The 27,834-nt window shown below is 42.9% G+C and overlaps 3 protein-coding genes across 7 annotated transcripts in view; all 3 read right to left on the bottom strand.

The window, feature by feature from the left end:
• The window catches only part of LOC130406069 (B-cell receptor CD22-like), a 38,457-nt gene that overhangs the window by 10,328 nt on the left and 295 nt on the right, over positions 1-27,834 (bottom strand). The gene's annotated exons all lie outside the window — the stretch shown is intronic.
• On the bottom strand, positions 610-27,227 carry LOC130406071 (B-cell receptor CD22-like). 5 transcript variants are annotated; one of them, XM_056611441.1, is made up of 11 exons: positions 26,394-27,227; positions 26,151-26,230; positions 25,154-25,522; positions 24,726-24,938; positions 23,841-24,110; positions 23,428-23,688; positions 22,904-23,164; positions 9,393-9,495; positions 9,159-9,219; positions 1,362-1,597; positions 610-1,202 (listed from the first exon to the last, which is right to left on the bottom strand). In XM_056611441.1, exons 2-11 carry the CDS (start codon positions 26,203-26,205, stop codon positions 1,172-1,174), a joined length of 1,860 nt encoding a protein of 619 aa, XP_056467416.1. In that variant the 5' UTR covers positions 26,206-26,230; positions 26,394-27,227; the 3' UTR covers positions 610-1,171. The 5 variants fall into 5 exon arrangements, with proteins under 5 accessions (XP_056467416.1, XP_056467417.1, XP_056467420.1 ...); XM_056611442.1 differs by lacking the exons at positions 610-1,202; positions 1,362-1,597 and adding an exon at positions 6,068-8,239 and having other exon boundaries at positions 26,394-27,226; XM_056611445.1 differs by lacking the exons at positions 610-1,202; positions 1,362-1,597; positions 9,159-9,219; positions 9,393-9,495 and adding exons at positions 20,449-21,368; positions 22,285-22,345; positions 22,514-22,555 and having other exon boundaries at positions 26,394-27,226.
• LOC130406079 (basement membrane-specific heparan sulfate proteoglycan core protein-like) lies at positions 10,145-13,467 on the bottom strand. Its single transcript, XM_056611458.1, has 5 exons — positions 13,159-13,467; positions 12,922-13,001; positions 11,952-12,314; positions 11,530-11,745; positions 10,145-11,036 (listed from the first exon to the last, which is right to left on the bottom strand). Exons 2-5 carry the CDS (start codon positions 12,974-12,976, stop codon positions 10,753-10,755), a joined length of 918 nt encoding a protein of 305 aa, XP_056467433.1. The 5' UTR covers positions 12,977-13,001; positions 13,159-13,467; the 3' UTR covers positions 10,145-10,752.

The following is a 27,834-nucleotide window of genomic DNA, read 5'->3' on the forward strand; positions in this document are numbered from 1 at the left end:
AGAGAGAGAGAGAGAGAGAGAGAGAGAGAGAGAGAGAGAGAGAGAGAGAGAGAGAGAGAGAGAGAGAGACTTATCACCTTATCCAGAGGAAGATTAGCAGGGGTATGGGGACCAGTAAGACAGCAACTGCATGAAGACACTGTGCGTACAGCTACAGTGATGATGATGGGTCTTGAGGTCAAAGATTTTAAAAGAGGTTAAAGATGTTTAAAAAAAAGGTTAAAGATATTTAAAAAGAGGATGATATGTTTATATCAGTGATACAGCAGGATAATGCATGAGGAATTTAGATGATTCATATTAATGTTGACAGGGTTATGCAGACTTTAAAGGTAAAGTGTCTAGGGTTTAGTGGTATCTAGTGGTCTAGTAATATTCAGTTGGTTATTCACCAACTGAATAACCCCCCTTTTTACTTAGTTACTTAATCTGATTGTTTGAGTTATTAGAACCATATATGGCTGTGCCCATGTATGGAAATCAAGCCAAACAAGTCACAAACCTAGAGATAAGGAGATCAGGAATGGTATCAACACATTTTAATGCCGAAACAATCGTAATATTGCATGTTTTGCAATGTTTTCTGGTTCTGCACTCCTTGGAGCTTGTACAGGCGCACTGATCACTCGTGTTGCCAGACATTTGTCGGAATCTTACGGAAAATTTTGCGTAACTTTTCATAAGATATTATATGAAGGTTTTTTGAGACCAGCCTGCATGGTTCCAAATTTTTGAAATACGTGTTTTTATATATAATTTAGGTCATTACTTAAACAGAAAATAGCCTGGAAGCATGAAAAACACCATAAGCAGTTTAAGTTACTCACTAAACATCATATACAATCACTGAAATAAAAAGCACATTTCTCGCGAGACATGTTATCAAACGCATCTTAATTCCGAAACAAGCATTTACCACTGAGAATAAAATGAATGTCAACAAAATTTGTATACATTTGATGTGTATTTTTTGTGATAGCAGCACCCATATCGACCAACAAAGCAATGTTAGAAAGCGTTTTGTTGTGGCAAGAAAAATATAATTAGTAACTAACCTACTAAACGATATATACAATCAATGAAAAAAGATTATGACGATAAAATACACATTTATTGCTAGAAATGTTATTAAAACCCATTTAATGCTGAATCTATATCAACACTGGGCTGTTTATTTGATGGTGGTATCTGACATCAGTTTACTGTAAATGAAAAGAAGAAGTGAAAACGAGAAAGAGAAGTTAAGAAACTCAGTAAATTGTATGCGGTTTATAAATGGCTTTGCCTCCACAAGCTGTCCATTGGGAGGATGAAGCCTCAAGCCTCAAAGTTTATCTTCGAGATCTATCAAGAGTGCTTACTCAGGGACAGCCTTGGGTCTTTTAAGGTTGATGGCAGAGTAAAGGACCTGCTCTGTATGATCAGACTCTACCAGAGCACCAGCAAACCCATGAGGCACTTCCTGGTTCTTAGAGCGAGAGATGTGGATGCTGGCATAGTGAAGGTCATCCTGCTCTTCTATTGGTTCTCTTTGTGCTGCAGAAGCCGAGCGATTGGTCAGAGCTGAGACGTTGTCATACACAGGACACGGAGGAGACTGACGGGGAGAGAGGACAGAGTAGTACATTTAGAAAACTCTTTACTCTCAGTTGGCTGGTCAGAAGCTCATGCTTTTATGGTTAATTTAGAGACTGTTGGGGGTGACTAGTGCTTCCACAGTGAAGGCCGCTGTAGGTTTCACTTTAGGACTCTTCTTCTTGAACGTATTCCTCTTTCTAATCATTGCTAGGTTTCAGTGACAGTTGAGCTTGTTCGTTCTTAAAGTGGAGAAATCAACATCTTTGTTTGCTTGGATTAGACATCACTACTTCTATCACTCTTCTTCTTATTCCAAGTCTCTCAGTTTTTCAGCTTGATCTCATCAGCCTAGATCACACAGAAAGAACAGCTGATACAGCGGTAATAAGTTGTAGGCCTACTTTTTAATCAATGCATCTCCAAACACCATACAGCAAACACATATTTTCTTGACACTGACATCGTGTACAAGCCCATAACTTTTAGAATTGATGAGTATTTGTTTCTGAGAAAACATTGTTTTACCGCGGTTGAGTATTAAAAAGAATGAATGAATGCGGGCGTGCGTGTTTGTATGTGTAAAATAATTAATGAATGCGGGCGTGCGCGTGTGCGTCCATCTGTTTAAACACACGCAAACTAAACACGTAGGCCTAACGCATAATACGGTCCATGGCAATGTATATTAACGGGGGGACGCATGCATGTAAGGAACACAAGTCGATAACGATGATGCATACAATACTGGTAGGCTAAGAAACAATGTTTGTTAATGTATTGCGAATATCTCATCTCATCTCATCTTCGTCCGCTTATCCGGGGTCGGGTCGCGGGGGGAGCAGCTCAAGCAGGGGGCCCCAGACTTCCCTTTCCCGGGCCACATTGACCAGCTCTGACGGGGGGATCCCGAGGCGTTCCCAGGCCAGTGTTGAGATATAATCTCTCCACCTAGTCCTGGGTCTTCCCCGAGGTCTCCTACCCACTGGACGTGCCTGAAACACCTCCCAAGGAAGGCGCCTAGTGGGCATCCTTACCAGATGCCCGAACCACCTCAGCTGACTCCTTTCTAAGTAAAGGAGCAGCGGCTCTAAACCCGAGTTCCTCACGGATGGCTGAGCTTCTCACCCTATCCCTAAGGGAGACGCCAGCCACCCTTCTGAGAAAAAACTCATCTCGGCCGCTTGTACCCGCGATCTCGTCCTTTCGGTCATCACCCAACCCTGACCATAGGTGAGGATAGGAACGAAGATCAACCGGTAGATCGAGAGCTTTGCCTTGCGGCTCAGCTCTCTTTTCGTAACAACTGTGCGGTAAAGCGAACGCAATACCGCCCCTGCTGCTCCGATTCTCCGGCCAACCTCACGCTCAATAATACCCTCACTCGCGAACAAGACCCCGAGGTACTTGAACTCCTTCACTTCGGCTAAGGACTCATTTCCTACCCGGAGTAAGCAATCCACCGGTTTCCTGCTAAGAGTCATGGCCTCCGATTTAGCGGTGCTGATCCTCATCCCAGCCGCTTCACACTCGGCCGCCAGCCGATCCAGTGAGTGCTGAAGGTCACAGGCCGATGATCCAATGAGGACCACATCATCTGCAAAAAGCAGTGACGAGATCCTCAGACCACCGAACTGCAACCCCTCCCCACCACGACTACACCTCGATATCCTGTCCATGTATATCACAAACAGGATTGGTGACAAGGCGCAGCACTGGCGGAGACCAGCACCCCCTGAGAACGAAACTGACTGGCTGCCGAGGACGCGAACACAGCTCTCGCTTTGGGAGTACAGAGATTGGATGGCCCTGAGGATAGACCCCCTTACCCCATACTCCCGCAGCACCTCCCACAGTTTTGCCCGGGGGACCCGGTCATACGCCTTCTCCAGATCCACAAAACACATGTAGACCGGATGGGCATACTCCCAGGCCCCCTCCAGGATCCTTGTGAGAGTGAAGAGCTGGTCTGTAGTTCCCAGTCCGGGGCGAAAAACGCATTGTTCCTCTTCAATCTGAGGTTCGACGATCGGCCGAACCCTCCTTTCCAGCACCTTGGAGTAGACTTTACCAGGGAGGCTGAGAAGTGTGATACCCCGGTAATTGGCACACACTCTCTGGTCCCCCTTTTTTCTACAGGGGAACGACCACCCCGGTTTGCCACTCCTTTGGCACTGTACCCGACTCCAACGCGATGTTGAATAGGCGTGTCAACCATGAAAGCCCCTCAACACCCAGAGCCTTTAGCATTTCTGGCTGGATCTCATCAATCCCTGGGGCTTTGCCACTGCGGAGATGTTTGACTACCTCAGTGACCTCCACCAGGGAAATTGACGAAGAAACACCATCAACCTCGAGCTCTGCCTCCAACATAGGGCGTGTTATTCGGATTCAGGAGTTCCTCAAAGTGTTCCTTCCAACATCCGACGACCTCCTCAGTTGAGGTCAACAGAGTCCCATCCTTACTGTACACAGCTTGGATGGTTCCCCGTTTCCCCCTCCTGAGGTGCTGGATAGTCTTCCAGAAACACTTTGGTGCCGACCGAAAGTCCTTCTCCATGGCCTCTCCGAACTTCTCCCACACCCGCTGCTTAGCCTCCGACACGGCAGCAGCTGCAGCCCTTCGAGCCTGTCGGTACCCTGCAACCGAGTCAGAAGTCCTCCAGGATATCATATCCCGGAAAGGCCTCCTTCTTCAATCGGACGGCTTCCCTGACCACTGGTGTCCACCACGGTGTCCGAGGGTTACCGCCCCTTGAGGAGCCTAAGACCCTGAGGCCACAGCCACCGCAGCTTCAGCAATGGAGGCTTTGAACACCGCCCAATCCAGCTCAATGCCCCCAACCTCCACAGGAATGCCAGAAAAACTCAGCCGGAGGTGTGAGTTGAAGATACCTAGGACGGGGGCCTCCTCCAGACGTTCCCAATTCACCCGCACTACTCGTTTGGGCTTACCAGGTCTATCCGGAAATTTCCCACATTCCCTGATCCAACTCACAACCAGATGGTGGTCGGTTGACAGTTCCGCCCCTCTCTTAACCCGAGTGTCCAAAACATGCGATTGATAGAACCACAGCTACCGCATTCACATGTTTGTTAAGTTGTCTTTGCCGAAATGTATTTGACGACTCAGTAGCCTATTACTGAAGTTGTGGAAGGAAACGCTATTCCATGTATGAACTAGGCCATATTATTTGGCCATAAACTGAGCCATTAGAAGTTTGAAATTCATGTGGTCATGCATCTGTCTCATCGGAGACTGCAAACGCGCTGTCAAAATAACAACTCAGATTCAAATGCGCTCATTGCTGTTAAAGGGGATGGGAGATGGCACTCTCATTGGTTTTTTGTACGTTACGCCTAAACCACACCTAGGGGTAATTAGGCTACTTCAGACCAACCCTTTGTAGATTTGCGCCGGGAGCAAGAGTCATTTATCCGCCGGTAAAATAGCATCATCGCCATAGAACCGACCACAAAGCTACTTGCGCTTGGCGCTTCTCACTTGCATTTCAGACCGTTAAAATAGGGCCCATTGTCTTGCACACAACATTCCCACTCACTCCTATCAGATTTGGGTGGTGGTGGTGGTTGCCAGAATGTTGTTTGCTGGTCACCCAAAATGGCTAATGAATCATACAATAGCATGTAGATATAACACCCATAGAGTTAAACGCTTATCCTAGGTTTTTTAACTTGGGTTAGACTTGTGCATTTCAAGATTTGACCAGGATCAATTCATAGCACTACTTTCTTGCTATATATGCCTCCTTCAGATGATCACTTGTCATCTAAATTAAGTGTGCTGTACAACTCTGAGGTTTGATCGGTGTCCCTGAAAAGAAGACGAAGAATGTTTGGAATATCAGTTACACTGGAAAGCAGAATTTAGAAGTTAAAAGTTGAATATCTAAGATAGTATCAGAAGGGAATTACTCAGGGACAGCCTTGGATAGTTGACCAGAGAGTAAACGAGTTGGTCTATCTGATCTGATTGGACAGGCAAGGCTCTTTCGGTTCTCCAACTGATCGATTTGGATGGTTGGATATTGATTGTCATCCTGCTCTTCCTTTGCTTTTCTCTGGGCTGTATAAGCCGAATGACTGGTCAGAGCTGCGGCGTTTTCAAACATAGAAGCAGGAAGTGACCGATGGGAACAGTGGATAGAAGAGTACATTTATAAAATTATAAAAGTTTCTTGTTCATTTGGTGATTTTTGGTGGTGGCTAGTGGTCCCAAAATTCAAGCTGCTGTAGGCTTCACTTCAAGACTCATTCTTTAAACGTATTCCTTTTTCTAACCACTGCTAGGGGCCTCCAACAGTCGGAAAAAAAATAGATATTGATTTGCTTGGAAGGTGCTCATCATTGCTTCCAGCACTCCGTCTGGTCATTCTGCTCCCTGGCAGAAGACTGTCATTTTGTCCTCTTGATTGTGCTGAGGATCTCCACCTAGATCTCAATGTTGACATCAATAGTCTAACTTGTAGGCGTACGAGAATTTTTCCACAGAAACAGATTTGATTTTGCGGAACCCTGAAGCACTACTATCCTAAATTATAACATAGTCGTGCTTGCTGGTTCCCCCTCAAAAACGAATCTTTTGGCAAATATATTTGCATATTGGCAGAAGGTTATCAGAGTGTCAGGGCTAGATTAACAGGAACAGCTAAAACAACAACTAGAAGTTTCACATGTGGTTTTGGTAGTGACATACTTAGACACCTGTATGTAAGGAGGCAGGGGGAAGTTTAGGTAGAGGAAACCCCACCTACAGAGGGGGAAATGCAGCTTGAGACAGATGTCAGGATGTACATCAACAACATAGTGGAAAACTTACCTGCATCATGCAAAGGAGACCCAGATAGGATGGACTTGTAATCACCAGTCTTATACAGTTAGGGTGCGTGGTTACACAGGGCAGAATAATCAGGTAGTCCACCCTCACCCCTAGACAGAATGATAATAATTAATATATGTTCTGTTTTCTTGGTTTTGGTTAAAGGATGTAACGCCACACAAGTGAGTTTGTCTCAGAGGTTTATAGTGTTGAAGATAAATGTTTCTAGTGTTGAAGATAAATGTTATACTGGATGGAGAGTGTGTTTACTCTTAATTATTAATATTCAAGGTAAACAAAATACATGCTGGTACTTCCCTTAAAGGGGGAGATGTAGTGACATACGTAGGAACCTGTATTTAAGGAGTTGGTGGAAGGTAGGGATGGACCGAATATTCGGCCACCGAAAATGTCCCTGGTCACAACGATGTCCTGATGTATCCTTCGCCTTTTTTATTATTAAAAACTCTTCGACGTTGCCTTGTTGCCCTCTATACACGTCAGTCAGTATCAACCACTCCTTGTATCATGCACCACTTACCGTGAGGGGTCGTCTGCTTTGTCGGGCCGATGAGTTGACAGGGAAAAGGACTCGAACCATAAGTTAACCTACTACAAATGTAGTCAGGTAGATTTATTTTGGTCTAATAAACAAAATATATTTTACAATTGAGTATAGATTGAGCGAGTGCCCGTTAAGATAAGAAAAGATAAAAGTAAGATAAACAAGATTAAATGAGGGACAGATCTTAGCTAAACTAAACTAAATCCTAATTTAAAATGGACTCAATATCCGAGTGTTGTCCACTTATTCAGCGGCTACAGGATAGAATTCTAAACTAAATCTAAGATAGAATGGACTCAATATCCGAGTGTTGGTCCACTTATTCAGCGGCTACGAACATAGACTCTCCAGCTAAACTAAGCTAAGGGGCTGTGGTGAGTTCCCAAGATGAAATGCTATTGCTAAGTTCCCCGGACACTGTTCAGTGTCCAGTTCTAAGAGCAGAAAAGCAGAGGAAAGTGGATCACACGGCCCCCACCCTAAGAAGATGATCAGCTCTCTCTCTCTCTCTCTGTGTCTCTAACACTATCCTCTTAGGCAGAGGCCCGCATTCGTCTACGCCCAAAAGAGGTGGGGATCCGATGTGATCTAGCAGTCTGATTTTCCACACATTTTCTCAAAAAATGTTCAGCCATCATAGGTTTACAATATGGTTGTGTTCCTTTTAGGATCACACGCTATAGTCGACGTATGTCGGTCATATCATGGGGCCTACAGAGACACGCGTTCCTTTGTATACCTCACAGTGGCCCCCTCATGCAGCCCATGTCTCCCTCGTTCATGCGCTGTTTACCAGTGATAGCATTTTGAAGACACAGACATCTCGAGTGCTTCTAATTTTCTACATAATAAGATATATTAAGGTATATGTTTATAAGATACCCAATATTGATGTAAGATATAAAAGGCACGTACATTTCTACATACTAAGATTTATGAGGCACACATATTTTCACATAAAAGGATATATAAGCCTTTGCCTCCATAAACTGTCCGTTGGGATGAACTATCAGGAGTGCTTACTCAGGGACAGCCTTGGGTCTTTTAAGGTTGATGGCAGAGTAAAGGACCTGCTCTGTATGATCAGACTTTACCAGAGCACCAGCAAACCCACCAGGCACTTCCTGGTTCTTAGAGCGAGAGAAGTGGATGCTGGGATAGTGAGGGTCATCCTGCTCTTCTATTGAGTCTCTCCGTGCTGCAGAAGCCGAGCGATTGGTCAGAGCTGGGACGTTGTCATACACAGGAAACGGAGGAGGCTGACGGGTAGAGAGGACAGAGTAGTACATTTAGAAAAGTCTCTCAAATGGCTCTTCAGAAGCCCATATTTTTACGGTTCATTTAGGGCCCGTTGGGGGTGACAAGTGGTTCCACAGTGCAGGACGCTGTAGGTTTCACTTTAGGACTCTTCTTCTTGAACATATTCCTCTTTCTAATCATTGCTAGGTTTCAGTGACAGTTGAGCTTGTAGGAAGTTGAAAAATTGACATCTTTATTTGCTTGGATTAGACATCACTACTTCTATTCTCATTCTGCTCACTGGCAGAAGTCTCTCAGTTTGTCCCCTTGATATCAGCCTAGATCCCACCCTATATCTAACTCTTGATCTCACAATAAAGGAACCTGGAAAAGTTGGCCTAAATAGTCCAACTTGTCTGGGATTTCGGTGCTCGTAAAGTTATTTTTGCTATGATTGATTTGACCATGGATATCAGCAATGGGCTACCCCACAATTGATTTTGCCACATAACGTCAGCTACAGCTGTATGGGTAGTCAACTTATTTAATGATAAATTAGAAATGTAACAATAAGTTAACAAATGTGGATGCTATTTAATTAGAATAAAATGACTAAACATAACGTGAATAGAACTTTAATAAATAACCTCGTCCATGAACACGTTTCTAAGAGTCCCGTTAGTATTTAAAAAAAAAGCATTCATGCTATTTGATTTGGTTCCCCTTGCGTGATGGTTCCCCTTTAAAGCTAATCTCTTGGGCATTGTATCTGCATATTGTCATAAAGGTCTCGTAGCGTAAGGGCTAGGAGTTACGGAGATGGCAACAACTGCAAGTACATGAGATTTTAGAGGCATGGGCTCGGGGTATTTCCACCACACTAGTCGGTAGTGGAAGGAGTAAAGGAGTCATAGTAACAAATAGCTTCCTGTCTCTCACCTCCTCCCTGGTATCTGGCCTTCCTCCCTGGCCACGCGCTTTCCTAGAAGCCCTCTTTCTTCTGGGGAAGAGAACAGAGAGAGAAGAAGAAGAAGAAGAAGAAGAAGAAGAAGAAGAAGAAGAAGAAGAAGAAGAAGAAGAAGAAGAAGAGTTGTTGTTGTTGTTGTTGTTGTTGTTGTTGTTGTTGTTGTTGTTGTTGGTGAGATAGAGAAAGAGAGAGAGAGAATATCTCACCTCGTCCAAAGGTAGATGACGAGGAGTATGGTGGCCAGTAAAACAACAACAGTACCTCTAGCCACATTTGTTATGGTCACTGTCACTGATGATGAAGATGTGGCTGAAACACAGTGAATTAACACTAGATTCATGTGAAGGATGAAATAATGCCCATATATATTACATTTAGACTGTCTAAATGTAACAGATCGACAATTGATGAAAAAATATTATGGATTCTCTTACTCAAGAGTATTCTTACTCTATAAAACTTGGACATATCTATAACTGGGGGGCTCGTACAGCACCAATGTTAATAAAAGTGGCAACACATTATTTAAGCCTATCACAAATTGAATAGAGCCGTTGCATGAGTGTGTCAATGGGGTTGGTACTCATTATTCAAGTGTTATGTCAGTCTTTAAACAATGTGCTTTTCTAAAGAAACAATTACCTGTCACATTAAGGAACATCAAAATTGAATTCTCAAGTCCAACTGCATTACGAGCTTCACAGTAATAATTTCCTCCAAGCTCAGTTGTGATGTTACTGATGGTGTAGTTCTCTCCTAATTCTTCCACTGAGCCTCCATGTTCCCTGAACCAGGTGTAGTCAGCTGCTGGGTTGGCATCACTGCTGCAGCTCAGAGTCACTGAACCTCCCTCCTTTATTTCACCAGGGGGTCTCACGCTCACTGAGGGGGTCTTTGGAGCGTCTGTCATAAACACAATGATATATATTCACATCCTAAAGATAAAGGCCGTGCACATAACTGCAATGCCAGCAAGATACATAATGATATTTCGATTAATATAATAACACTGTGACTCCTAGGTTACCAGGCATATAGCAATACATGAATAGCAGCTAAACAATTTGCAATACTGGATATAGTTAATATGTTATTAGACGGTACAGATTCGGCAAGCTGCAAATCATAGCTGCCACTGTGTCTTTACTCATGTTGGTTTGTGCGTTACTAATTGTTAGTTGAGTAGATTGAGGCTCTTGTTAATTACTCAGGGACTGGGCCAGGGTAAGCGTTTAGAACTACTGCAAAGACATACACAGTTTTCCTTTGTTCGTGACACTAGGAGCAGGGCTCGCTTCCAAACGTGTATGTTGGAGTCCAGCTTTGGATATATTTGTTTCCTTGATTTGAACAGATTTCCTTTGCAGCTTCAACTCCTTCCATTCATGTTAATAAATTATTTTACTTTACCAAAAATATCAGCTTTTATGTTGTCTTCCCTTTCCCTAGCGAGGAACGTAACATTATTATTGTTTTTTGCACCCACACTGGACATCTATGAAAACCGAGTTGGAGCCCAGATATCCATATTGGTTCTCTGCTTGGCAGCGGTACGTTCCCCTGTCTTTAGAGCGGACTGAGTCCAAGGTATAAGGTCGCCTTGGTTCCCAGGGCAGAGGTTGGTTCATTCTTAGCTGTGCAGAGATATTGTCCTGAGTCTGAAGACTGGATGGAATGAAAGGAAAGCTGTTGTCCTTGGACACTGTGTCCGGGGGGATGACCTGTAGTAACCTTGGACCAGGTGTACTTTGCTACTGGGTTGGCCTCGCTGGTGCAGGTCAGATTCACTGAACTGCCCTCCTTTATTACACCAGGGGGAGTCCCTCCCACTGAGGGGGTCTCTGGAGCGTCTGTTGACAGTTATATTACATTTTGTGTACCCAAGTATAAAAAGAAAGCATTAGGAAGTTGTAAGGCTAGTGTCATGAGCATTTCCAAGCATTGTATATAATCCAGTTTATCCAGTTTATTTTTAAGAGCAACTTGTAAGTTGTCATTTTTCGTTGCACATTATAGACAGGTCTTAATTATCTTCGAAAAAAATTATAATCCAGATAATCTATGCAGTCGGCTATTTTCCAAATTCGCACATTTGATAGCTTCAAACTTAGTAGTTATCCTGCTTTTCATACGGATGAAATCAAAAGTAAGTAGTGTGTTTTTCTGGTGGGCTACTGGTGTAGTACCAGTAGCCCACCCTGTATTACTGGTAGGCCTACACTGAGGCTGAAGCCTGCTTCAACATGGACGATAGTTCTTCATTCATACTTAAACTACATGTACTTTGTTACACAAAAGACCCATTACGTTCGGCCTCATGTCAGTGTACTGTGGAGTTCTTACACACTGATGGAGAGGTGAGATGTTTGGATCCTTGAACAGCACATGAAGCACTGTAGTCAGAGTTAATGTAGAACCAGAGAAACCTTCCTTGATATTGTTGACGAATTCCATTGCTGTACCAGGTGTACGTCAGACCAGTTGAATCACACATGCTGTTACACTCCAGCTGTACCGGGTTAAGACTGCTAGGACGAATGACCACTTTCAACTGGATATCTGGGCCAGGGAAGAAATTACCCAAAAATGAATGAAAAACGAATACAGTTTAAACAGGAAAAAAACAACAGGTGCATACTCAGACACGCACACACACACACGCGCACGCACGCACGCGCGCACGCACACACACACACACACACACACACACACACACACACACACGCACAAACAGTTGAATAGATTCATTAGCAATCAATGTTTACCTGTCACAGATAACTTCACTCCAGGGAGACCACTTAATGCCCCTCCATTGTTTGTTGTAATCTTAAACTTGTATTCAGCAGAGTCACTCTGTCTCAGGTCTTTGATTCTCAGTGTGCACGTTCCAGTACAGCTGTAATACACACACTTGGGCTTTCCACAGCTGTATTCAACACGACCTGTATAGTCTGTATCATCTTTCAGATCAACTGGCTCATTGTGTTTATTAGTAAACCAGAGTTTTTTCTCCACTGTATTTGCGGAAGGGTATTTATAATTACAGAGGATTTCAACTGTTGATCCTCTCAATTCGCAGATATTACTAGATGGGTAAGTAACTGCCCAGTCAGAGTAACCCTGTAATGCTGTAAAAAACCAACACATTGACAATGATGATTACGATGAAATGCATGATACAGATGAGATGGAGGCTAGGTGCAGCTCTAACTAGAGATACATGCTGAACACTGAGCTGTCAGAGTAACGTTCAAAAACATAATTTGACACCAACATTATGCAGCTAGTGAAGAGCTAGTGATACAACTAGTGATAAAAACAGAGAGACAGCTAGTGAAACTCCTATAGCTATGGAGACATCATCTCACATCTCATCAAGGGATTCAGGGCACAAACACACACAATACAAGGCAGGTGACCAACGCTGACTTCTACCATAAGTTCACAGTCTCAACTTAAGACTACTGAACTTTAAATAGGAACTAACTGAACCCGTCAATGTTGTACTGAACACATTGACGGGTTAATTTGGTCAACAAGCCTGTTTAAAATCTCAAATGCAACGCTACAATATTCAGTAAAACAGAACATATTTGTTATTTAAAACAGGTCAATACTCTAGATGTCATTAGATAAATTCACAACATGTTGTTTCACCCTCTCTTCATTCGGGTTGCTTGTCATGTTACCCTTTGAAACAGATCAACTTAATGTTCACAACGTAAATGTACAAACCTGGTACTGACAGAAGGAAAGCTACAAAGCCTCTTGCAGCTGTTCTAAGATTCATAATTTGGTTCTCTCAGGGCGTTGTTCTACAGATATAAACAAAATATGTATTAATTTTAACTAACATAATACATAGTCCTATTTTTTGTATTCATTTCATCACATTAATTGGTTATTGTGCTTGATATAGGAATGTTACTTTCTTAAATAAACCTGTACAATTCAAGTAAAAAATATTCTTACTGTAAAGGAGGTAGCTGGTGTGACAGAAAAAGTCTGTGGAAACGTCTTTGCCTGCAGTTTAAGATAATAACTCGAACAAATGTGTTCAAGCTCTTCCTTCCTCTTTACACAGTTAATATGAACTGCATGAATACCATGCACTGCTGGGCCTCAGAGACAAATGCAATGTAGAAAGAGGATATTCACCCAGACCACAATAAACAGGCAGTGCCATTTATCAGCAACCCTGAAAATAACTAGTGGTCACCTACAGTTGACCAGCGGGGAACATATATAGCATTTTGATGTAGAATATAGTCATATTATATAGGATATAGATGTAGAATATAGATACAGAATAAAGATATAAACTAGATATAGGATAACGTTTGATGTAGAATAAAGCCTACAGAATATATAGAATATAAAATATAGAGGTAAAATAAAGAATATAGGGGTTGAATATCGTATATATTTAGATTATAGTTGGTAAATATTGATAAAGGTACGATCATATAGCCATATATTACACTTAAAATCCTTCAATGTGATTATTTACTGCCACATAGTGGTGAAGGTTGTGATCTGCATTACTTTACAAACGTTTGGAATGTATTCATCATCAACACGTTTATTTTTTAAATGTACTAAAATACATGAACCCTCAATGGAGAACTTGGACAGGATACTGAGTATTTCTGAGCCCTTAAAAAAGGCTGCCTTATTCAACAACATTCAGATTCTATACACATAAACGATTGCTCTATTGAGCAAAATAGAGAGGTCGAAATCCATCAGAGCTGTACATTTTCAATATCAGAAATAAACAGACTAAACTGTGAAAAGCGGTGGCCATGTTGATCAGTTGGGTGGGTAAACCTTCTAGAATCATTGGGGCTCTGTGGACACAATGGATATTTAATCTTAATGCTATCTAAATGGTAGCATTATGAACTAATTCCAAATGGAATGCAGATCTAGAAATAGATGCCTTGAGTTGCCATGATTTTCGAAGCCTCTAAAAGAGGTTTACCCACCCAACTACCCAGTATGGCCACTTGGTGAATAAGTTCTCCTCACAGCTGTTAAAAGAGTGTCATTGTATGTAGCAACCAGGTGGTGTGCCGTGCTGAAGGATACATTTAAACTACACCTCTACATAAAGAATACAAACCATTCTCTTATTCATTCTATAAACGTTCTAAACGCACTAGGTATGTTCTCTTTGTTCAAATTTTTATTAGAAAGATCTGCTGTTGTCGGCTCCCATCGCCTCCTCCACACCTGGGGGGGGAGGTCAGGTGTCAGCTCGGCCCACATCCCACAGCAGTGTATCTGTGTGTGGTTGTGTTCTGTGTGGCCATCTGTGTGTTAATGTTGTGTATCTCTTTTTAGTTGATGTGTCGTGTGCTGTGGGTGGATCTATGTGTTGTTTTTATGTTGTGTGTGTGTGTGTGTGTTAATGTATTTGGTGTTGTCTGTGTATCTGTGTGTGGTCGATTTTTGCTGTTTAGTGTGTTTCTGTTGAGTGTTAATGTTTCCTATTTATCTATAAATAGGATTACGAAGTAGGCGCCGCCGCTCCACCTCTCGTCCCTTCGCTCCGTGAGCCCAATGTGGGGATTCCCGAGCGTTATGATGACGACCCTACCTCTTGTAACGCCTTCTTGTGCAACTGCTCCATCATCTTCGCCCTTCAGCCGCTCACCTTCCCCTCCGAAGAAGCCCGGGTGGCTTACTGTACGTCCACACCAGGAGCGACCAAAGCGTCAAAGACGCTCTGGTCGCTCACAAAGTTTCGCTGCGAATTTTTCTGTTCGCTTTGGTCGCTCAAGTCGCTCATGACGTACAATTCAATTATGCAGACGCATTTAAAGGAGCCGTATGCGTTTAGTAGGCCCTACAGACAGCCACATCAAATAGTGAACTCTCCCATACACCTTGGCCATATTGCCGAGACGGTTTTGCTTGTTCGATAAAGTGCTTCGACAACAAGTAGGACAGTGATTCCCCCCAATGTAAAAAAAAAAAGTAGGCTAATTACAACCGAGAACAAAAAACCCTGCGTGCTGTAGTAGTTAAAATATGTTTCACTGATCTGGATCTGCAAATCATGATCTGCACTCATTCGCATTCAAAACAAATAGACGTTGGGACACATGGCTAATTTGCATACGTGCACAGGAACACACCTGAAAAAGGGTGGGTTGTACAACACCGGGTGCCCAGTTACAGCCGCGATCAATACTTCAGCCGAGATTTTGTTCAGTGAGTGAATAAAGGTAGGTAGGAACCAAAGTGCCTGCCGATGTTCCCTGGGATCCACGCAAGCGAAGAGCGTCTAAATTCCGATTGGCTGTCAGTGTTTGGTCGCTGAAGCGAATAATAGTCATTTGCATAAAGTTAAAAAGTTTTCAACTTCTTTTTGACGCTCTGGTCGCTCAACTTTGGCCGCTGGTAGCGTTGTTCGCTTTGGTCGCTCTGGTCGCTCTTGCCCATAGAAAGTGAATGACTTCCGGCGATTTGGTCGCTCAATTCGCTTCTGGTGTGGACGGACAGTTACACCATCGACCTCCTCTCTGGGCGGGCGCGTCTTCGGGGCACAGCTGAGTGGCAGAGAGGGACCCCCACCTGCCGCTCTTTCCAGACCTTCTCCGAAGAGCTCAGAAGAGTCTTCGGTACCGGACCTCTGGGGGCCGAAGCCGGACGGGATCTGTTGGCCCTTTCCCAGGGAAGCCGCTCAGTCACGGACCACGCCATTGACTTCCGCACTAGGGCCCCCATGAGCGACTGGAGCCCATCCGCTCTCCCTGATGTCTTCTTGCGGGGTCTGGCTGGGCACATCAAGGACGAGCTCATCACCCATGACCAACCGTCTACACTGGAGGGCCTGATCGAGCTCGCCACCCGCCTCGACCTCCGTATCCAGGCTCGTAGGAGGGAGAGGCGTTCAGGGGCTCCGTCACGTCCTACCCCGCCACGCAGCCCTCCTCTCCCCAGGTTCCCAGTAACCCACGCCTCCTTCCCAATGACCTCATCTGCTTCTTGGAGGGAGGGGGATCCAGAGCCCATGAAGGTGGGTCGCACCCATCTCCCACCGGAAGAAAAGGAGAGAAGACGGAGGCAGAACCTCTGCCTGAACTGCAGCCAGCCAGGACACTTTGCTGATCGGTGCCCGTTAAAAGACAGAGCTCGCCAGTAACCAGAGGCATACTGGTGAGCTCCGTAGTAGACTCTGCCTCTCCTAGAAGACCCACCTTCTCCGGTGAGCTCTTGCTACCCTCCGGTTCCCATCCCATAGCTGCCCTCGTCGATTCAGGGGCCGACGAGAGCATCAGGCACAACCCCACCATTCACTGGTCTACTTGTTGCGTCCGGGAGTGGGGAGTGACCTGTCAGCAGTCCTGTCTCAGGACGCCTTCACCGCCGCCTGTTCCCCTCGTTCCTGCCCCAGCCTCGGACATCTCCGGGGTCCCTGCAGCTTACCATGACCTTACTCCTGAGCAAGAGGCCATGGAGGAGCACATCCAGAATTCTTTAGCAGCGGGGATCATCCGACCCTCCTCGTCACCGGCTGGGGCGGGGTTCTTCGTCATGGGCAAGAAGTCCCTGAGACCCTGTATCGACTACCGAGGCCTGAAAAACATAACGGTGAAGAACCGCTATGCCCTTCCACTATTCTCCTCCACCTCAGAGCTGCTCCAGGGGGCAACGGTCTTCACCAAGCTCGACTTGAGAAATGCCTACCATCTGGTAGGCATTATCTGTTAAATAAGTTTGTCTTTGTGTACCTGGACGACATCCAGATTTTTTCCCGCAATCTTGAGGAGCACGTCACCCACATCATCTGAATTAAGTATGCTTTCGCACTCTGAGGTCGGGTCAGTGTCCTTGAAAAGTAGATGGAGAAATTTTCAAAAACAGTTATCCTGGAAAGCAGATTTAACAAAGATTTAGTTAAAAGTTTAATATCTAAGATAGTATCAGAAGGGGCTTACCCAGGGACAGCATTGGGTCTTGGAGACTGGACCAGAGAGTACAGGACCTGATCTATCTGATCTGATCTGACGGGGGCAAACCACAGGACGTTGAGACACTTTCGGTTCTCTTAGCGAGAGATGTGGGTGCACAGTGAAGGTCATCCTGCTCTTCCTTTGCTTCCCTCTGTGTTGTCTGAGACGAGTGAATGATCAGAGCTGAGGTGTTTTCAAACACAGAAACAGTAAGGGACCAATGGGAAGAGAGGACAGAAGAGTACGTTTACAAAAACTTCCTGTTTTTCTGATTCATTTTCTGATCTTTGGTTGGGATTTGTGGTCCCACCATGCAGGCTGCTGTAGGCTTTGATTTAAGACTCATTCTTCAAATGTGTTCCTTTTCTAACCACTTCTAGGTTTCCTCAAACTGTCCCGGGCTGGGAGTATCATTCTCAAATAGTTATTTATTTGCTTGGATTACACATCATTACCTCCATCACTCCGTCTGGTCCTTCTGCTCCCTGGTAGAAGACCCTTAGTTTGACCTCTTGATCGTGCTGAAGATCTCAACCTAGATCTTACTCTCAACATCAATAGTCTTTAACGAGAATTTTCAACGGAAACAGAATTAATTTGCAGAACCCTTTCACAAGAAACATGAAGCACTTTTAACTTACAATATTACATAGCTGTGCCTGCTGGTTCCCCTTCAAAGCTTATCTCTTGGCAATTATATTTGCACATTGGCAGAACAGTTCTCAGAATTGCAGGGCTAGATTAACAGCTTTTTTTGTTTTTGTTTTTCAAGTTTGTGTCTCTTGTGCTGCTGACAAGACAGGTGTGAAACCCGAACAAGAAGTTAACAGACCTCCTGTGGTCGCTGCATCTCCACCCCCCATATCTACATATCTACAAAACCCGTTAAATATCACACTTGATCCAACGCTAAATTCTCTCTTGCAGTTTTTAGTCTGTGACTGTGAAAATCTTTGGTGTAAGCCCAGCATTAGTGGATGTGCATGCAATAGCTGTATGTAGCCTATAGAAGGAGCTATCTACAATACAAACCAATGTACAAGTGGAGTAAGTTGTGTTCTCTTTGAAGACCTCCCCTCAAATGTGCAGTACATTCAGGCAATGAGCAGGTGGTGTAGATTCAACTGAGTGCCGGCCAACATTTTTTTTCCTTTAGGGGAGGCATATACAGCAGTTCAGGCTGTCACTGTCTTGCACACACCAATCCTACTCCTATCCGATTTTGGTAGTGGTGGTTGTTGCCAGAATGTTATTACCTGGTCACCCAAAATGGCCAATGAATCATACAATAGCATGTAGATATAAAACCCATAGAGTTAAACGCGTATCCTACGTTTTTTAAACTTGGGTTAGGCTTGTGCATTTCAAGATTTGACCAGGATCCATTCATAGCACTACAATGTTACAAACTACATTACTTATAATCTAAATTAAGTATGCGGTACCACTCTGAGGTCGGGTCAGTGTCCCTAAAAAGAAGATGGAGACATTTTCAAAATCAGTTACCCTGGAATGCAGATTTAACAAAGATTTAGAAGTTAAAAGTTGAATATCTAAGCTAGTCTCTGAAGGGGCTTACCCAGGGCCAGCATTGGGTCTTGGAGAGTGGACCAGAGAGTACAGGACCTGATCTAACTGATTTGATCGGAAGGGGGGATCCAACAGGACGTTGAGGCACTTTCGGTTCTCTTAGCGAGAGACGTGGGTGCACGGTGAAGGTCATCCTGCTCTTCATTTGCTTCCCTGTGTTGTCTGAGCAGAGTGAATGGTCAGAGCTGAGGTGTTTTCAAACACAGAAACAGTAAAGAACAGATGGGAAGAGAGGACAGAAGAGTACGTTTACAAAAGCTTTAAACTTCCTGTTTTTCTGATTCATTTTGTGACCTTTGGTGGGGATTTGTGGTCCCACCATGCAGGCTGCTGTAGGCTTTGATTCAAGACTCATTCTTCAAATGTGTTCCTTTTTCTAACCACTTCTACGTTTCCTCAAACTGTCCCGGGCTGGGAGTATCATTCTCAAATAGTTATTTATTTGCTTGGATTACACATCATTACCTCCATCACTCCGTCTGGTCATTCTGCTCCCTGGTAGAAGACCCTTAGTTTGTCCTCTTGATCGTGCAGAAGATCTCAACCTAGATCTCACTCTCAACATCAATAGTCTAACTTTGATGGGAACTTTCAGCAGAAACAGAATTAATTTGCGGAACCCTCTCACAATAAGCATGAAGCACTTTTAACTTACAATATAACATAGCTGTGCCTGCTGGTTCCCCTTAATAGATAATCTCTTAGCAATTATATTTGTGTATGGCACAAAGTTCTCAGAGTGGCAGGGCTAGATTAACAGGAACAACTAAAGCAACAACTAGAATTTTTACAGCTGGTTTTGGGGCGTGGGCTCGGGGCATTTGTGTGTCTTAGTCAAGGATGGCTAAGTAAGAAATGGCTTCCTGTCTCCCATCTCCACCACAGTATCTGGCCTTCCTCCCTGGGCACATGGTTTCTGGAAGCCATCTTTCTTCTGGTGAAGAGAACAGAGTGATAAAGAAGCAACAGGAGAAATGTATGGAGAGAGAGAGAGAGAGAGAGAGAGAGAGAGAGAGAGAGAGAGAGAGAGAGACTTATCACCTTATCCAGAGGAAGATGAGAAGGGGTATGGGGACCAGTAAGACAGCAACTGTATGTACAGTGATCTGTGATCTGTGATGATGATGATGTGTCTGGAAGATACTGAGAGAAGCATTGAACTGCCCTCCACTATTTCCTGATTACAGGGACCTGAGTACACAGATGTGTGTTTAGGGCTAGGTCTTGAGGTCAACTATGTTAAAAGATGTTAAAGATGCTAAAAGATGATGTGTTTATATCAGTGATACAGCAGGATAATGCATGAGGAATTTGTATGATACACATTAATGTTGACAGGGTTATGCAGACTTTAAAGGTAAAGTGTCTAGGGTTTAGTGGTATCTATTGGTCTAGTAATATTCAGTTGGTTATTCACCAACTGAATAACCCCCCTTTTTACTTAGTTACTTAATCTGATTGGTTGTCTGAGTTATTAGAACAATATATGGCTGTGTCCATGTTTGGAAATCCAGCCAAACCAGTCACAAACCTAGAGAACAGGAGATCAGGAGATCAGGACACATTTAATGTCGAAACCATCGTAATATTGCATGTGTTGCAATGTTTTCTGGTTCTGCACTCCTTGGGGCTTGTGCAGGCGCACTGACCACTCGTGCTGCCAGACATTTGCAGGAATCGTAAGGAAAATTGTGCATAAACTTTCCGAAGATATCATCTTAACATTTTATGAGACTAGCCTGCATGTTTCCACATGTTTCAAATACGTGTTTTTATATATCATTTAGGTTATTTCTTAAACAGAACATAGCCTGGAAGCATGAAAAACACCATAAGCAGTTTAACTTAACCACTAAACATCATATACAAGCACTGAAAGAAGATTATGATAATAAAAAGCACACTTCTCGCGAGACATGTTTTCAAACACACTTGACTTTATTGCCGAAACAAACGTAATATTACATTTTCCACTGAGAATAAAATAAATGTCAACCATGTTTGGTTATCAGTGATAGTAGCTCCCACATCATCCAACAAAGCAATGATAGAAAGTGTTTTTTTTCTGACGAGAAGAATATTCTTAGTAACTAACAAACAAAACAAACTATACAAATGCTGAACGAAGATTATGACAATAACATACAATTGTATTGCTAGAAATTGTATTAAAACCCATTTAAAGCTGAATCTATATAAAAATAATGCATTGTCTGGGACATATATTTGATGGTGGTATACAACTCTGACATCAGTTTACTGTCGCTGAAAAGTTAAAAAAAGATAAAGAGAAGTTAAGTAACTCTAAAAATTCTACACGGTTTATAAATGACTTGATGAGGAAGTCTCAAGCCAAAAAAGTTTATTTTAGAGAACTATCAGGAGTGCTTACTCAGGGACAGCCTTGGGTCTTTTAAGGTTGATGGCAGAGTAAAGGACCTGCTCTGTATGATCAGACTCTACCAGAGCACCAGCAAACCCACGAGGCACTTCCTGGTTCTTAGAGCGAGAGATGTGGATGCTGGCATAGTGAGGGTCATCCTGCTCTTCTATTGGTTCTCTCTGTGCTGCAGAAGCCGAGCGATTGGTCAGAGCTTAAAGGTTGTCGTACACAGGACACGGAGGAGACTGACGGGGAGAGAGGACAGAGTAGTACATTTAGAAAACACTTTACTCTCAAATGGCTCTTCAGAAGCTCATGTTGTTATGGTTCATTTAGGGCCCGTTGGGGGTGACAAGTGCTTCCACAGTGCAGGACGCTGTAGGTTTCACTTTAGGACTCTTCTTCTTGAACATATTCCTCTTTCTAATCATTGATAGGTTTCAGTGACAGCTTGTAAGATTGTTCTTAAACGTGGAAAAATAGACATCTTTGTTTGCTTGGATTAGACATCAATACTTCCATCCCTCTGTCTTCTCATTCTGTGCACTGGCAGAGGTCTCTCAGTTTGTCAGTTTGTTCTCAGCCTAGATCGCACTCTATATGTCACTCTTGATTTCACAAAACAATAAAAGTGAAAAAGTTGCCTCAATGGTCCAACTTGTCTGGGATTTCGGTACTCGTAAAGTTATTTTTGGTACAATTGATATGACCACGGATAACAGCAATGGGCTACCCCACAATTTAATTTGCCACATAACGCCAGCTACAGCTGTATGGGTAGTCAACTTATTGAATGATAAATTTGAAATGCAACAATAAGTTAACAAATGTTGATAGACGTGACTAAACATAACTTTAATACATAACCTCGTCCATTAAAACTTTTCTATCTAAGCGTCACGTTAGTATTATAAAAAATAATTAATGCTATTTGATTTGGTTCCCTTTTTGTGATGGTTCCCCTCTAAAGCTAATCTCTTGAGCATTGTATCAGCATATTGTCATAAAGGTCTCGTAGCGAAAGGGCTAGGAGTTACAGAAACGGCAACCAGTGCAAGTACATGAGATTTTAGAGGCATGGGCTCGGGGTATATCCACCACACTAGTCGGTAGTGGAAGGAGTAAAGGAGTCATAGTAACAAATAGCTTCCTGTCTCTCACCTCCTCCCTGGTATCTGGCCTTCCTCCCTGGACACGCGCTTTCCTAGAAGCCCTCTTTCTTCTGGGGAAGAGAACAGAGAGATAAGAAGAAGAAGAAGAAGAAGAAGAAGAAGAAGAAGAAGAAGAAGAAGAAGAAGAAGAAGATTATGGAGGGATAGAGAGAGAATATCTCACCTCATCCAGAGGAAGATGACGAGGAGTATGGTGGCCAGTAAAACAGCAACAGTACCTCTAACCAGAGTTATTGTAGTCACTGACGATGATGATGTGGCTGAAACACAGTAATTTAACATTTGATTCATGTGAAGGATCAAATAATGTCCATATATATTACATTTACATTTGTCTAAATGTAACAGATCGACAATTTATGAAAAAAGATTATGGATTCTCTTACTCAAGAGTATTCTTACTCTATAAAACTTGGACACATCTATAACTGGGGGGCTCGTACAGCACCAAAGTTAATAAAAGTGGCAACACATTATTTAAGCCAATCACAAATTGAATGGAGCCGTTGCATGAGTCTGTGTCTTACCATCGATGGTGCTGGTACTCAGGTATTATTCAAGGGTTTGGTCGGTCTTTAAACAATGTGCTATTTTAAAGAAACAATTACCTGTCACATTAAGGAACATCAAAGTTGAATTCTGAAGTCCAACTGCATTACGAGCTTCACAGTAATAATTTCCTCCAAGCTCAGTTGTGATGTTACTGATGGTGTAGTTCTCTCCTAATTCCTCCAGTGAGCCTCCATGTTCCCTGAACCAGGTGTAGTTAGCTGCTGGGTTGGCATCACTGCTGCAGCTCAGAGTCACTGAACCTCCCTCCTTTATTTCACCAGGGGGTCTCACGCTAACTGAGGGGGTCTTTGGAGCGTCTGTCATAAGCACAAGGATATATTTACATCTTAAAGATAAGAAGCCGTGCACATAACTACAATGTCAGTGGGATACAGAATGCTGTTTCAAATAATAAAATCTCCCTGTGAATCATAGTTTACCAATCATAAGCAATACATGAATAGCAGCTTAACAATTTTGCAAGACGGTATACAGCAAATATGTTGACATATAAGACGAAACAGATTTGTATTATTACTATTTAACTTTAAGTTTTTTGTTACTATCGTTTTCCACTCACACAGGACATCTACGAAAAACGAGTTGGAGCCCAGATATCCATATTGGTTCTCTGCTTGGCAGCGGTACGTTCCCCTGTCTTTAGAGCTGACTGGGTCCAAGGTATAAGGTCGACTTGGTTCCCAGAGCAGAGGTTGGTTGTCCCTGAACCAGGTGTAGTCAGCTGCTGGGTTGGCATCACTGCTGCAGCTCAGAGTCACTGAACCTCCCTCCTTTATTACACCAGGGGGTCTCACGCTCACTGAGGGGGTCTTTGGAGCGTCTGTCATAAACACAAATTATACATTTACATCCTAAAGATAAGAAACCGTGCACATAACTGCAATGTCAGCGAGATACATAATGCTAGTTTTCCTTTGTTAGTGACACTAGGAGCAGGGGTTGAGATGTTATTCTGTGTGTTCTTTTACTCACATTTCACATCAATAGAGAATGAGGACGAATTTGTTGTCCCTAGGTCATTCTTAGCTGTGCAGAGATACTGTCCAGAGTCTGAAGACTGGATGGGATGAAAGGAAAGCTGTTGTCCTTGGACACTGTGTCCGGGGGGATGACCTGTAGTAACCTTGGACCAGGTGTACTTTGCTACTGGGTTGGCCTCGCTGGTGCAGGTCAGATTCACTGAACTGCCCTCCTTTATTACACCAGGGGGTGTCCATCCCACTGAGGGGGTCTCTGGAGCGTCTGTTGACAGTTATATCACATTAGTTATTAAACAAATTGTATTAATAAAATATATGTCAAGTGTGTACCCAAGTATAAAAAAGCATAAAAAAAAGAAAGCATTAGGAAGTTCTAAGGCTAGTGTCATGAGCATTTCCAAGCCTTGTATTGAATCCAGTTTATCTTTGAAGTGCAACTTGCAGGATGTCATTGCGCATTGCTCGTTATAGACTGGCTGCGGTCAGAATGTCAATCAATAATAAAAATAAAGGAGCAGTCCATACCAACTGGACAACCCTTTGTCTGAATTATCTTTGAAGATTACAATCCAGAGGGAAATCTATGCAGTCGGCTATTTTTCTAATTTGTACTTTTGTTAGCTTCAAACTTAGTAGTTATCCTGCTTTCCTTACAGATGGAATCAAAGCAAGTAGTGTATGTTTCTGTTCTACCCAAATCTTAAATGGTATCAGTAGTAGCATTAGCCCACCCTGTACTACTGGTAGGCCTACCCTGAGGCTGAGGACTGCTTCAACATGGACGATAGTTGTCCATTCATACTTAAACTAGATGTACTTCGTTACACTATAGACCCAATACGTTTGGACTCATGTCAGTGTACTGTGGCGCTCTTACACACTGATGGAGAGTGGAGATGTTCGGATCCTTGAACAGCACATGAAACCCTGTATTCAGAGGGAATATAGAACCAGTAGGACATTCCTTGATGTTGTTGATTTCCGTTCCTGTACCAGGTGTACGTAAGACCAGGTAAATCACACATGCTGTGACATTTCAGCTGTACCCTGTCACGATACCTAGTAAGAATGACCACTTCCACCTGGGAATCTGGGCCAGGGAAGAAATTACACAAAAATGAATAATAAAAAGAATAGTCTAAACAGAAAAAATAAAATGCAGTTGCATACGCACACACACACACACACACACACACACACACACACACACACACACACACACACACACACACACACACACACACACACACACACACACACATACATACACACAGTTGAATAGATTCATTAGTAATCAATGTTTACCTGTCACAGATAACTTCACTCCAGGGGAACCACTAAATGCCCCGCCTCCTCGGTTTGTTGTAATCCTAAACTTGTATTCAGCAGAGTCTCTCTGTGTTACGTCTTTGATTCTCAGTGTACAAGTCCCAGTACAGCTGCTGGAATACCGACACTTGGTCTCTCCACAGATGTATTCAACACGACGCCTATAGTCTGTATCGTCTTTCAGATCAAATGGTTCATGGTTTATATTGGTAAACCACAGTTTTTTCTCCACTGCATGTCCTTTAGGGTATTTATAGTTGCATATGATGTCAACCGTTGATCCTCTCAAAGCACAGATATTACTAGATGGGTAAGTAACTGCCCAGTAAGAGATACCCTGTAATGCTGTAAAAAACCAACACATTGACAATGATGATTACGATGAAATGCATGATCGCAAGATACAGATGAGATGGAGGCTAGGTGCAGCTCTAACTAGAGATACATGCTGAACACTGAGCTGTCAAAGTAACGTTCAAAAACATAATTTGACACCAACATTATGCAGCTAGTGAAGAGCTAGTGATACACCTCTTGATAAACACAGTGAGACAGCTAGTGAAACTCCTATAGCTACAGCATGGAGACATCATCTCACATCTCATCAAGGGATTCAGGGCACAAAAACACACAATACAAGGCAGGTGACCAATGCTGACTTCTAACAATAAGTTCACAGACTCAACTTAAGACTACTGAACTTTAAATAGGAACTAACTGAACCCGTCAATGTTGTAATGAACACATTGACGGGTTAATTTGGTCAACAAGCCTGTTTAAAATCTCAAATGCAACGCTACAATATTCAGTCAAACGGAACATATTTGTTATTTAAAACAGGTCAATATGATGTCAATAAGATGTCATTAGATCAATTCACAACATGTTGTTTCACCCTCTCTTAATTTGGGTTGCTTGTCATGTTACCCTTTGAAACAGATCAACTTAATGTTCACAACGTAAATGTACAAACCTGGTACTGACAGAAGGAAAGCTACAAAGCCTCTTGCAGCTGTTCTAAGATTCATAGTTTGTTACTCCCAGGGCTTTGACCTACAGATATAAACAAAATATGTATTAATTTTAATTCTCAAAATACATAGTCCTATGTCTGTTCTTTGTATTAATTTGATCACATTAAATTGTTATTGTGCTTGATATAGGAATGTTTATTTCTTAATTAAACCAGTACAATTAAAGTAAAAATGATTCTTACTGTAGAGGAGGTAGCTGGTGGGACAGAAAAAGTCAGTGGAAACGTCTTTGCTTGCAGTTTAAGATAACTCGAACAAATGTGTTCAAGCTCTTCCTTCCTCTTTACACAGTTAATTTGAACTGCATGAATACCATGCACTACTGGGCCTCAGAGACAAATGCAAAGTAGAAAGAGGATATTCACCCAGACCACCTTAAACAGGCAGTGCCATTTATCAGCTACCCTGAAAATAACTACTGGCCACCTACAGTTGACCAGCGGGGAACATATATAGCCTTTTGATGTAGAATATAGTCATATTATATAGGATATAGATATAGAATAAAAATATAAACTAGATATGGAATAACATTTGATGTAGAATAAGGATATAGAATATATAGATTATATAGAGGTAAAATAAAGAATATAGGGGTCTAATATCGTATTTTGATTATATATAGTTGTTACATATAGATAAAGCTGAGATAATATAGATACATATTATAGAAATAGAATATATAGAGAGTTTGGCTGGACCGGTCTGGTCAGCTAACTGATGCTGTCTGGCGGGGTAAATATCTCCCGTCACAATGAAAAGTCCACAACAGACACCTTAATGTTTCTTTCAGTTTTCACATACAACTTCTGAGGTGTCACTAGGTGAATTTAAACTTTAGTTTTAGACATTTTACTATTCTCCACCACTGGCTTTCAGCGATAGACCCTACGCTCGTCTTCTATGCTTCAACCACTGACAACTCCAGCAGTTGCAAACCAGTTCCCTCCCCTTGTCTACTTGTTCTCCCTTCTGTCCCACCAGTGCCTCCATGGCACTGCCCCCCTATACCTCAAAGAACTCATCACCCCCCATTCCTCCTCATGCCATCTCCGCTCTGGACAAGCCAACCTCCTCCAGCTTCCGAGGACAAGGCTCCGAATTATGGGCGACCGCGCCTTCTGCTCAGCGGCACCCAGTCTGTGGAGCGCTCTCCCCGACCCTCTAAGGGCCCCACAGACTGTGGATTCTTTTAAAAAAGGCCTAAAAACCCATCTTTCTAGAAAAGCCTTTGGCTAAACTGCTATTGATTTATTTTTTTGTTGCATTTTTCTCTTTTCTTTTAATGTGCATTGTAGCACTTTGAGATCATTGAATTGATATAAAGTGCGTTATAAATACAATTTATTATTATTATTATTACTTGTCTATCTGTCCACCTGGCCACTTGTAAAGGCCAGGCCAAACTCCCTGGCTCCCCCTGGTGGAGGGACATGGTGTAGAACACCAGATGAGGGACCCACAGCAGTGTATGTGTGTGGTTGTGTTTTGTGTGTCCATCTGTGTGTTTTTGTTGTGTTGTGCATCATGTGTGTATCTCTGTTTGGTTGATGTGTCGTGTGCTGCGGGTGGATCTGTGTGTGGATGTTATGTTGTGTGTCATGTGTGTGTATCTGTGTGTTG

This window comes from Gadus chalcogrammus, chromosome 16 (genome assembly GCF_026213295.1).
Source record: "Gadus chalcogrammus isolate NIFS_2021 chromosome 16, NIFS_Gcha_1.0, whole genome shotgun sequence".
In the NCBI taxonomy this organism is placed as follows: Eukaryota; Metazoa; Chordata; class Actinopteri; order Gadiformes; family Gadidae; genus Gadus; species Gadus chalcogrammus.